General features: G+C 43.2%; 1 protein-coding gene across 20 annotated transcripts in view; it reads left to right on the forward strand.

The window, feature by feature from the left end:
• LOC141579566 (uncharacterized) overlaps window positions 1-12,982 on the forward strand; it is a 145,890-nt gene that overhangs the window by 10,977 nt on the left and 121,931 nt on the right. For 9 of the 20 annotated variants that reach the window (XM_074376245.1, XM_074376276.1, XM_074376250.1 and 6 more), the window contains 3 exons: window positions 654-818; window positions 1,126-1,238; window positions 2,647-3,003. In XM_074376245.1, coding sequence (XP_074232346.1) covers window positions 654-818; window positions 1,126-1,129 — 169 coding nt within the window. In that variant the 3' untranslated portion in view covers window positions 1,130-1,238; window positions 2,647-3,003. Of the gene's footprint in view, window positions 1-151; window positions 173-653; window positions 819-1,125; window positions 1,239-2,646; window positions 3,191-3,676; window positions 4,591-10,500; window positions 10,661-12,982 lie in introns of those variants that run through there. The other 11 variants (XM_074376270.1, XM_074376257.1, XM_074376273.1 and 8 more) reach the window with 8 other exon arrangements.

Consider the following 12,982-nt stretch of genomic DNA (forward strand, 5'->3'; position numbering starts at 1 on the left):
CATTTAGCCTGCTGGGGGAGGGGCGCCCTGGGAAGTGCCTTTAAAGTGTGGGGGAGGCGACGGCAGGGGTAGAGGACCTGCAGCGCGGAGCCTGTCAATTTGCTCTCCTTTTCCCCACGGCCAAACCTGGGGGTGTACTCTGCTGCCCAAGAAGCCGGATGCCCGTCTCCAGGTCAGCTTGCTCCTGGCAGGCGGGCGCGATGCTGTCGAGGGGCAGAGGCAGCTGCGACGGCCGGCTGCCCCGCCTAATGGGGCCACTTCTTCTCCTCTCCCCTGACCTGGCCTGGGGACGGCCTCTCCCGCCCAAGATTAGCCTGAAACCCCACACCCGGTCAGGTTGCTCCTGGGAGGTGGGCGCGGTGACATCAGGGGTTGGAGAGGAGGGGGGGTCTGCCCCTGGCGGGCTGGAGGATAAGCTCCCATCTCTCTGGAGGCCTGACGTGGGGGTGGCCTCTGCTGCCCCTCATTCCCGGGTCACCCTTCTCCAGGACATATTGCCCCGGGGGTGCTGTAGGCTGCGGGGGCGGCGGGTTGTTGGCGGGGGTATGGAGCTTGCCGCTTGGGAGCTGGTGGTTTAGATCCCATTTCCCCCGCAGCTTGGCCTGGGGGCAGCCTCTGTTGCCCCAGGTCGCAAAGCACTGTTTCCCTGACAGCTTAACCACCGGAAGTGGGCAGGATGTGCTGAGGGGGCGGAGGCAGCCGCCAAGGCAGCGACGGAGGGGGCTGTCCCTGGCCAGCCGGTCAATTTGTTCCCATCTCAACATTTGCTGTCCCAGTTTCGCAGGACGCCCTTCTCCAGTTTATCCTTCTCCTGGGAGGTAGGCTCAGTGCATGCAGCCCAAGGTCTGGGCTCTCCCCTGGGGAGGGGCAGAACTCTCTTCTTCTTCTTTGTCTTTATTCTTCAGCAAAGTGGTTACTGGCCCCAATTCTTAATTCTGAGAAAGTGTAGCCTGTGTTACGGAGGAGCTGCTGGACAGTGAGGTTTCTGGGTGGGTTTTCACATCACCTGATGCCCCAGGCAGGCAGGAAATCTATTAATTAGAGTTTCTTAGTCTGGAGTTGGGGGATGGCCCCGCCATCCTCACCATGCTTTTTAAAAATGTGTTACTCCCCTCTTTTTCCTAGGTGACATTTTAGGTTATTGGGTCCCAGATTGCTGGCACACTCATCCCTGTTCTCAAACATCTTTTAAACTTGGGTGAAGTGATAAGTTGGGGAAGAAGATGATTTACTGAAAGGTAAGAATACTTAAATTTGCATTAAAGCTACATTCTGTCAATCTTTCTCAAATGATTTTTCTCTGATTCTAAATCCATGACCTAGTGAATGTTGTACTCCTGTGTAAATCATTGATCTTCACATCACACTTGTTGAGTGGTCAACGAAATTTGTTATTTAGATTATTCCTGAAAGGAAAAGCTCAGGCTTTTGAGAATTCCTTGTCTGATGTCACCCAGGCAGTCACAGTAGAAGACAGAGCTGATATAAAAATCCCTCACCTGCCTGAACTGCAAAACTTCTGGGATTACTGATCCCTGAAATGCAGGTGACTCTTGATGATAATCTGGGGGATGGTTTACATGATCAGATTCTTCCAGTCCTGTAAATGGGTTCCGTGGCCCCAGCCCCGGGAGAGCTGGTCATAAGGGCCATATCGTGAGGGGTGGGATGGGAAGGCAAGGTCTAAGAGCTGGCATCACTGAGATTCCACACTCGCTATACACAGACCCCAGAGCCTAATTGTTGTCAGGTTCTGTTCTGGATTTGAGAGTGTGTTCGGACATGATTCTTGCCCTTCAGGGGTCACTGCCTGGGTGGAAGTAACCTTTACATAAATCTGGGGAGGATGACAGTTAAGTAGATGGGCTGTTATGATTCTCAGTGTGCCCAGGCTCGCTCTTCCAGGCACTCGTGGGACTAACGAGAGTCATGTTATTCACTCATACACTGATTTATTACCCTTGAATTGATCATTTGTCCCACAGTAAGTGAAACAAGCGATGAGGAACCTGAGTTTTGTCCCCTTTCCTAGCACTGATTGTATCTGTCAGTCAGGCGCCCTGCGTATGCATTGTGAAATGGTGGTATTTCTTGCCCAATGGGACTGCACTGTCAGTTCTGAGAATCAGGGGAGACACGTGGGTAGGACAGCACACTGACACATATGGCACCCCCCCCACCCCATGAGACAGCATTGTCGATGCTCAGGTGACCCGAAGTAGACCGCGGTGCTAAACCTGAGCATGTTTAGTGATCTTGGTGGCTATGAAAATACAGACTGCCGGTCCCTACTTCTGGAAACTCTGAGGGTGTGCACCCCAGAATTCTGCATTTTAAGAAGCACTTTAACTAATTCTGATGAAGATGATCTGAGTGTCCCACTGAGAAACACTGGTGTGCGATGCACCAGTATTGAGGATTCTCAGGGAGCGATGTCTTTTCAGGATGGTCCAAGGGCCCTCACGAGACTTATGCCTTGGGTGTAATTGTATGTGTTCGAAAGTGATGTCTCTCACTTCCAGTGCTTGTCAGCATGCTCTGTGCAGGGATTTGCTCTCAGCAGATATCAAAAACTATAAGTCTTCAGGTCACCGAGCTAGAGTGTGAGCGATCTTTTATTTTGGTTTTCTTTATTGCAATGCGGAGTCTCCCGAGAAGAGATTCAGACTGAACAGCTTTGTGTCGGACTTTGGAAGACCGCTGGTGCCCAAGGGGTTCTCTGGCAGCACAATGACGAATCTAGGTCCCTCTTTCACTGCTACGTCAATGAAGTGGACCGCTTGGACAAGGCCAAAGCTGGTATCCCAACCATAGCCCTTGACAGTGATGTTCGGCTCCAGGAAGCCATCAGATGCAGCAGGTGGCCAGAGGAGGAGCCGAACGGGCTCATGAAATGTGACACCCCCAGCTTCATCAACACGGACCAGAACTCTTCCTTTGGGGAAGATGATCTCCTGATTTTGGAACCACCTATTGTTCTAGAAAATAAGCCAGTTGCCCAGACCTCACACAAAGACTTGAATTGGAAATGTGCTTTGTCAAGTGTTTCTCTGAAGATGTGAAGTCTGTCTTTGTATGGCAGGAAGTCCCCTTTCACAAAATTGTATGTGTTTGTGTCTGAGAGAGAGAAATGGAGACAGACAGAAAGACGGAGACAGAAGAGAGCCCCCTCAGAAGAGAGCTAGTTAAGGTGAGTTTTTGTGCCTTAGTAAACATTTGGGGTTTTGGGGGGAACAAAGTATTTACACTGTCTCATTCTCCTCGTTGGAAACCTTGGCCCCGTCCTCAGTGTCAGCGGCCTTGAACGGGGGTTGCCATGGTGCTTTTCATCTGGCGCTGCCACTTCCACGCTCTGCCTTTAGCACGTTGCTTTGCCTCCCAGGGCTGCCACCCTTTAAACTGTAAGGTGAGGAGTCTGGAGCAGATGATCCATCCCAGCTCTGCTGTTTTGCAAATTTCTGATTTCGTATTCGGATGAGGCTGGGATACACCCAGAGCAGTATAAACCAGGCCCTACCTCCTGTCTCTTGCTGGGGCATCCCTCAGGTCTGTGCCTTCTACTCAAGCCTTTACTGAGCCCAGCTTTTGTCAGGAGCCCAAGTGCCTACCGGGATGGCAGGAGACCTGTCTCTCGTGGTCACGGTGGCCGATATTTCTATTGGTTGTGCTGAAACAGCTCTTCTGAGATCCTCCGGCCACCCTTGCTCCAACCTGAGGACAGACCTACCGTTCCTTTCCTAGGAGGAGGATCAATCCATGCTGCATTTTATGACAATCCTGTCCCCAGGAATGCACGGAAGGTTATCAGCTGAGTGAGGGGAAGTGCCTCTGTGTCTCTGTGTCCCTGTATCTCTGTCTGCTCACAGTGCCCTGCCACCGGCTACTGAACAAGAAAAGTGCTATACACCATGCTGTGTCTTTTGCAGATGTGTAGGTGATGGTCTTGTGGCTCATGTGTGGGCTTTGTGCTGGGATGGTGAAGGGCTTATAAATACCTCATCAACATGTATTCGAGGTGACCTGGTGCCACACAGACTTGATTCATGAAGGCATCAAGCCTGCACACTGGTTTGGAAACAACTTGGTTTTGATCAGTCACACTGCATGCATGACTCACTGCTGATCTCTGGGTGGTTTTTTCATTTTAGATTTATTCACCCAGTGTCTTGCTTAAGCTGAAAAATACATTTATTTCACTAGAATATTCTCAGATTCTTTGTTTTCACACATCCAGTTGTTTAATTCCTTTAAAAATCATTTTGTGTTTATAATGCCTCCTAATATCTATCATCTCTAGGTTCCCAGTGGCCTGAGCCATGCACCAGATTTGATGTAGGAACTGTTCCACCAAAAGAAATCCCTTTGCCATAATATCTTTTGAGGAAAATATTATTCTTTCAGGCTCTAACAGTAAATCGTAGAACAAAGCATGGAACATTTATTGTAGTTAATACATGTTCATGCAAAAAGAAATGATATTTTCATTACACAATGTTGATTTTAATAACTTTTACTAATGTGAATATTATTACTCATAATTTAAGTAACCAAATAAAACCACAGTTATTTATTATGAAGTTTGAAAACTATTTACACTGTCTCTCAATTAGAGGTAGCTTTATTAGAAGACTGAAGGGTATTTAAAAGATGGAAAAATACCCATGATGACACCATCATTTTTATTAACTAAATATCAAGAACTGTGCAGGGTTAAGATTGAACCCTCTGCAAGCTCTCAAGTTAGCATGAGGTAGTTTGTGGATGCTGCCAGAAGACAGGAGACTCCCCCAGGTTCAGAGACAAAGAACTTCTTGCCAGCACAGCAGGCAGCTTGGGGTTCATGTTCATGTTGGTTCCTGAGTTTCTTTCCTTTTGCTGTTGTAACAAAGGACCACAGACTCAGTGGCTTAAAGCAATACACATTCATCATCTCACTGTTCTATTGTGCAGAAGTGCAAAGTCATTGTCAGTGGGCTAAAACCTACGTGTGGCCAAGGCTACGTTCCACACCGAGGCTCTAGGGAGGGATTCGTCTTCCTACCTTTCCCAGGTTGCAGAGGTGTTCACACTCCTTGGCCCAGGACCCTGTGTCACTGTGACCTCTGCTGCCACTTTACATCTCTGTCTCTGACTATATAGATATAAAGGAAGAGTCTTCTACATCTGGTATGGACCCTTTTTCCTAAATGGACATTGTATCTCTATTTATGCGCAGATTAAAACCCCTTCCCTGCAGGGTGTGGTGGCATCAGCTCACAAGATTACCACTCTGGGCTTTAAGTGTCCTCTTTGTATTGTCACCTGGGAACTTCTCTTTCCATAGTTAGCTCTGTGTTACATTTGTTGTTGTATTTTACCTGGCATTACTGAAAGTTTTACTTAAAAGGGATCCTAATTAGCTCTGTTTACCTGTTTCCAGAGCTGAAAGCTTCAGTTCTCGAGTATCTGTTTGATTTCTCTTAAAAATACATTCCAGTATATTTCTCTGGTGAAAGTCTTTACCCTGTTGTCTATTCTCCCATAATTTCCTTATTTTCTTGAATATATTAAAAGTATTTTATAGCCTTTATTGGTAACTCTGATGCCTACATCACCTGGGGGTTTGCATCCTTTGTCTAATGTTTCTTATTCTCATATTATCCGTTATATAGTCTTGACATGTTGCATGTCTTGAAATTCTTTATTACATGGCAGACATTGCAAATGAAAAATCCATATGATATTTTCCGTGAGAGGTTTTCTACCTTCCTGTTAGGCAAACAGGGTGAGGGACTGATCATGTCGCTCCAATCAGGCGCTGAGGTGGATCAGGACTGAAGTGCCTTTTTTCTTAAAACAGCTTTGAGGTATACTTGGCAAAGTAATTTTCACACGTATAAAGTGTACAGCTAATACGTTTTGACATAAGTATATCCCCAAGAAACCATGACCACATTCAAGAGAGTGAACATACCCATCACCCACAAAGCTTCTCTCCTGCCATTTGTTGTCCCTCCCTCCCTCCCCATCTCTTCCCCTGGAAACCATTGATCTGCTTTCCATCACAACATATTGGTCTGCATTTTCAACATCGTTGTATGAATGGATTCATGCAGTATCTACTCTATGTTGTCTGACTTCTTTCATTCAGTGTAATTATTTTGAGAGTCATCTGTGTTGCTGTATTAATAGCTTATTTGTCTTATAGCAGAGTATTGTTTTGTGCTGAGATTTACTGAATAGTTTGTTGTGAGCAGTGTTTGGATAGACCATCATTTGTTTCTCCATTTACTTCTTGATGGATGCATGGGTTATTTACAACTTGAGCTATTATAAATAAAATTGCAGTGAATATTTGGTTACAAGTCTTTATATGGACATATGCTTTTCTTTTCTAAAGCACCAGATGAGGAATATCTGGGTTATATGGTAGATAGGTATTTACCTTTTTTAAAGAAACTGTAAAAGACTGTTCCAAAATGGTTGTACTATTGTAAATTCCTTGTGGTGTGTATCAGCTCTGCTTGCTCTACTTCCTTACCAGCACTTTGTAAGGTCGGTCTTTCTAATCGTATTCATTCTTGTATGTATGTGTACTAGTATCTCACTGTGGTTTTTAAAAGCATTTCTCTAAGGACTAATGGCATCTTTAATCAGCATCTTTTCATATGCTTATTATCCATCTGGATATCTTTACTGAAGTGTGTTTTCTGGTCTCATTCATTCATTCAGGTGTTTGCATTATTATTGAGTTTTGAGACCTCTTTATTCTGGATCAGATACAAAGAGAGACCTTTATCAGATATATGATCTGCAAATAGCTTCTGTCTATGGCTTGTCTTTTCATTTGCTTAGCAGTGTTTAGAACAGCTTTGAAGAGTCTTCATTTTGATAAAGTTCACTCTATCAGTTCCTTTTTAAAATAGATTATACTTTTGGTGTCATAGCAAAGAAATATTTGCCAAACCCAAGGTTATAAAGCTTAAGCCTATGCTTTTTCTCCTAGCTGTTTTGTAGTTTTAGATTTCCTATTAAGATCTATGATCCATTGTGAGTTAATTTTTGTATATTTTGTGAGGTGTGGATCAAAGTTCATTTTTTTTTTTTTTGCATATCACTCTCTAATTCTTCCAGCACCACTTGTTGAAAAGATCCTTTCTCCACTGCATCCTTTTTGAGAATCAATTGTCTATATAAGTGTTGGTTTAGTTCTGAACATTCTATTCTGCTCCATTATTCTATTTTCCTGTTTTACACCAACACCATACTTTCTGATTACTGTAGTTAAAAAAAAAAAAAAAAAAGCTGAAAATCAGATAGTGCAAGTCTTCCAACTTTGTTTTTCTTGTTCAAAATTGTTTTGGATATTTGGGATCCTTTGAATTTTTATATGAATTTTAGAATCAGTTTTAAAATTCCTTACATCCTGTTCTGCCAAAATTCCACCCATGTCTTTGGCCATTTCCAAAGCCACATTTTCTGAAGAAGTCTCTCTAGATCCCAGGTGAAAGGAATTTCTGTTTCATCTGTGCTCCAATCACATTTGATAATATTTGATTACATTTATTCATATTTGGCTGGATGTACTTGTGTGATCTTTCCTGCCATATAGTAAATCTCTCAAGATTTGGAATCTTGACTTGGTTCCCTCTGTCTGCTGAGAAAACTAGTTCTATGCTTTGCAGGACAGCGCCCTGCAGTAAGAGCTATCTGCAAGACACATCTAGCTCATTGCTTGCATATCGTCAAGGAATCCTGCAGATTTAGAATTGTTTATTGATTGTTGTCTCCAAGACGGCTCAGCCTTTTTTATTTCTATTGCTACTGCTGCAGTTTCAAAGGACAATGGGCTAATTATTTTCCAAATATCAAAACATACTGTAATTGAGTTGTGACGCAAATTATGTGCTGCTGTTTCTTAACAACCTGCTTAGTGTTCACAGGTACCTTCACTCATGGAACTTTTGGGAGAATGTCATATCCTCAGAGATAGCAATGCTGTCTTTGGCGACCTGAGCGGTAGTATCTGAACTCACTCCTGCTGTTTTTCCAGTGCCCCCTGTAGCCCTCCTCCAGCCCTCCATGGGGGGCCTGCAGTTCTGCCCTCGAAAATCCTGTTGCTTCTCAGGAAGAATTCCCTATGAAGCATATTCATGTCCTTCTTGTGGGGACATTCAGTCCAGAGACCTGACAGCAGGGGAAAATGTTTAGACTGCTTTTGGTAGAACGTAAATTCTTCCATACTTGTTAGAAGCAAATCCAATGAGGAAACTGTGTTGGCATCTAACAAATCAGCATAAATGTCTGATGAGGAAGATCAGCTTCCCCATCCCACTCAGGCGTCATGTTGATGTGACACTCACCTTGGCTAACATTTTCTCCTGTGAGCAACGTGAAGTTCAAGAGGTTATGAATGGCTTTTTGTTTTTCTTCCTTAGTCTTTCCACATTCACTGTGTCTGGTGAGATTATATGAATCCTGCTTATTTTCAGCCCAGCACTAAGCTTTTTAAAAGGATCACGTGTTTAAAAGGCTAGTGGACAATTTGTTAGAAGATCAAAATCCTTAGACTTTGGTCCTAGAGTTGAATCTTGGTTACTGGTGAATGAGAATTCCCATTAAAATTTTAAATTCAGTGATATAAATTTTTAAAAATAGTTAAATATTAGTCAATTTCATTAAACACTATAGCAGTTATTTACTTTTAAGCCTGTCTCTGGGGCAATTTTGCAATGATTCCCTCCCTTTATTGATTCCCTCTTTATCAGAATCCTTGAGAGGTCCCTGTCATCATTGTCAGTATCATCATCATCATCACCATCATCATGGAACTGATTCCTCTGGGAGATTCTAGGAAAATAAAGAGCTGGACGGGGTTATGTGCAGGTCAGTGTGTGCATATACAGTCAGAACAGTTGTCAGACATTAGATTCAAGATACCCATTCCATTTAGAGAAGAATGTGGTCATGAAATCCTGATGTGCTGAATGAAGGAAGTGATGGGAACAGGGTAGTCAATGGAAAGGAGGAGGAAGTGAGCGAAGCGGGGAGCATAGGTCCTTGGTCAGGTGATCAGCACATTGGTGAGAATGAGGGGAGTGTGATGGCAGAATCATGTCCCTCCCCGGCCACAGGGTAGCCACCTGTGACATGTTACTGTACATGGCAAAATGCATGACAGATATTTTAGGACAAAAATCTTAGAGGATTTCTGTCTTCTAAATTGTCTATCAGTTAGCATTTTAAACACATGATACATTATTAAAGATTAGTGCAGGGGGACAAATAAAAAGGATTCATATAATCTCACCAGACATACTGAATGTAGAAAGGCTAAGGAAGAAAAACAAAAAGTCATTCATATGTGCCTTGAACCATAAAATGCTCATGAGAGGAAATGTTACACAAGGTGAGTGTCACAGCCACATTCATAATGCCTGAATGGGATGGGACAAGGGGATCCTGAGATGAGACAATAGGGTGAGTAGCCTGGATTGTCCAGGTGGGCCGAATGTAATCACAGGGGTCCTTGAAATGGAGGACATTTCCCAGCTGAGTTTAAAATCAGAGGGAGGTGTAGCCATAGAGCAATGTTCAGAAAGGCTGCTGACCATGAAAATGGAGGAAGTCGTGGGGCACAAGCTAAGGAAGGTGGGTGACCTATGGAAACTGGAAAAAAACAACAACAACAAGGAAACATTCTCTTCTAGACCCTCTAGAAGGAAGGAACCCTGCTTCTACCTTGAATTTAGCCCAATGAGAACTGTGTTGGATCTCTGACCTCCACAGCCATAAGGTGATAAATCTGTGCTGGTTTAAGCTCTTAAGCTTACGGAAATTTCTTACATTGGTAAGAGGAAAATAACATAGTGAGCCGTAGTGTAACGGATTAAAGGTATATGATGGGGTGTGGAGAGGATTCTGACATTTACAACTAAAAAACCACCAGGTGAAGTGGGAAGGTGTTTTAAGGAAGACCTACCTGGCAGGGCTGTTAAGCAGACTGGAGCGAGGGGAGCATTGGAGTTAGAGGAATCAATTAAATCTCTACCAGAAAAATAAGGAATAAAATGTAACAGGGCTTCAGTGATAGTGGATGTAGGAATGGAAATGGGCAGAGAGACATAAATATTACTTTGAAATTAGCTACAGGTTTGATGACTGCATGTTGGGGAGACTTAGCCGATGTGTGGACTGAATGTTTGCATCCCCTCAAAATCCATATGTCGAAACCCCATCTCCCAGGGTGATGGTATTGGGAAGTGGGGCCTTTGGGAGGTGATTAGTAGGATAAAATGAGGTCATGAGAGTAGAGCCCTCATGAATGGGATTAGTGTTTTTATACAAGCCCCCAGAGTGCTTGCTTCTCTCTGCTCTCTGGGATATGAAGATATTGGGAAGACAGCCATCTTCGAGCTGGCAATCCTCTCAAGGATACATTGACCTTGAAAGTCTCAGCCTCCAAACCATAAGGAATATGCTGGTTGTTTAAGCCACCCGACCCACGGTAATTTGTTACAGCATCCCAGACTGACGAAGACAGTGGAGAATGCCTCTGAGTTTGGCACTGATTGCCTGGAGAATGCTGAAACCCAGGGAAGTGGGCAGCACAGACGTTTACTCATTTAATCCTGCCAACACAGTAGGAGATAGAGTCTACATATTCCTCGCTACTTAAAAGGTAAGGAAAAAGAGGCACAAATAATAACAACGACAACAAAAACAACAATAATTTGTCCAAGATTCACACAGAACCCCCTGGAGGCAGAGTGAGAATTTATACTCAGGCAGGATGGCCCCAGAGCCCCTGTTCATAACTAATAAGTCAGATCACCTTGCTTATGTGGATCAGTTTTTTTCAACTGTGATATGAGGGTACTGTGTCCAGTAACTTATAATTTCAAAATACTTCACTGTAACGGAATCATTAGTCACAGGCCTTACAAACCACAGAAACCTACACATACAAAAATAACTCGTTAGGTCAAGATAACCAATAACGTTTTTAAATATTATACCTGCTGGGCCTTTGCAATAAAATGTCTTTTTATAATTCTGTCTGGCTACAGAATAACTTCATAATCCTGCATGTTGCTGGTGGCTCCCATGTTGGACAGCACGGGCCTAGAGATTTTAAATTACTTGCCCAGACTCACCCAGGAAGCTCGTGGTGGGATCCGAGCTATAGCCTGGGACTTTTACTTCCTATTCAACAAGTCCCTCATGGAAGTTTAGAAGCTTCTCCTTTGGTGCCCAGCTGTCTATCCGTACTTATAACATCTTGTCAGGTGTACCAGCCTGCTCCTGAACATCAGCCAGAACCCACATCTGCTCTATTTTGTCCAGGTAATACCTTCTAGCAACTTCCATTGCCTTCTTGGCATCAGTTCTTACCTGGAAGGGTAGTGGCTAGAGGTGGAAATGTGTCCACATGTCAGGTTTTCATAAACATAGCAGGAGTGTTCAAGAGAATAAAACGTCAGGAAGATGAGTAGAAGCAGGTCATTTAATATACCAAATGGGTACTTTCAATGTCTGTGTTTCGGAGTCCAGGCTTGTTCTGCTCGTGCATTACAGGCCAATAAATCAGGAGACCAGGTTTTGGGGCAAGAAATAGCGACTTTAATTTGGAAAGCCAGCTGAGAAATGGTAGAATAATGTCCTGAGGAACCATCACCCCAAGTCAGATTTCAGGCTCTTCTTTTATTAAAAATGGGAATTGGGAATGCTTGGTTGTTGCAAACTTGGTGTATGAATTCTTTGTTGTTAGAATCCTTTGTTCTTGCAGCTCTTCACCTGGGTCACATCCGTGTAAACCTCCAACAAACAAATGTTATTTTCTATTCTGTAACTTGTTATCTTTATGTGAATAGAAAAGTGTTAATATCCTTCAAAGTCAGAGCCTTGAGAATAGGTTCTCCTGTATATTTCAGGCTCTAGGCAACATTGTTTTACAAAAGGTGCAGAACCAACAAGACTAAGCCTAGGAAACAGGGCACAGGGTTAAAGTCAAAGGAACAGATCTAGTATGGAGTCAGATTTTTTCTTTCCTATTTCAGTAGTGCCATGGAGAAGGCAGTTTGGGCAGCTTTTCGTAGGGTCCTGGAGGCTTTCCCTCTCAGCTTCTGTGTGCCTCTGTTGAAAATTCTTCATAGCTATCTAGCATGCTGGAAAACCACTCCGCCTGTTTTGCCCTGAAGATGTGTTCTGTTTATAACTGATCTCTACTTCTTGGAAAACAACTCAATAAAAACTCAGTTGGATTTCCACCAGCCATGGGCAGGGTTGAGGAATAGCAGTTTATTATTTTATAAAAAAAAATAAAAGAAATCTTAAAACAGCACTGGGCACATAGGAGTGAGTCAATAAATGCTTCCTGGCTAAAATCAAAATTGATGGCTCAGTGATTCCATGACTGCTGTATTTGCTGAGCTTGCTACTCCTTTGCTCCATTACACATTTTTTTAACTGAAAAAGAAATACATGCATGTGGTTAAAAAAAATTCAAACAGAGCACAAAAATACACAAGTGAAAGAAGTTTTCCCTCATCTTCTCTTCTTTCAGCCCTCCCTGGAGATGCCACTGTTTACAATCCTTTGTGTGTTTTGCAGATATGCTATGCACATTCCGACCTATGTATGTAAATTCCTTTAAAGTATTACTTATTTTTAACTTTAAGGGATTTAAAACCTCAAGTGTCTTCTGCCCTGGTAATAGAAAAGAACAAATCTGACTCCATATTAGATCTGTTCCTTTGACTGTAACCCTGTGCTCTGTCTCCTAGGCTTCATCTTGCTTGTAAAACAATGTTGCCTAGAGCCTAAAATATACAGGAGAGCCTATTTTGAAGGCTCTGACCTTTAAGGATATTTAACACTTTTCCATTCATATAAAGATAACAAGTTACATAATAGAAAATAACGTTTGTTTTGTTGGAGGTTTACAGGGATCTGACCCAGGCAGATAGCTGCAAGAACAAAGGATTCTAACAACAAAGAATTC

The sequence above is a fragment of the Camelus bactrianus genome, chromosome 2 (assembly GCF_048773025.1).
Source record: "Camelus bactrianus isolate YW-2024 breed Bactrian camel chromosome 2, ASM4877302v1, whole genome shotgun sequence".
Classification (NCBI taxonomy): Eukaryota; Metazoa; Chordata; class Mammalia; order Artiodactyla; family Camelidae; genus Camelus; species Camelus bactrianus.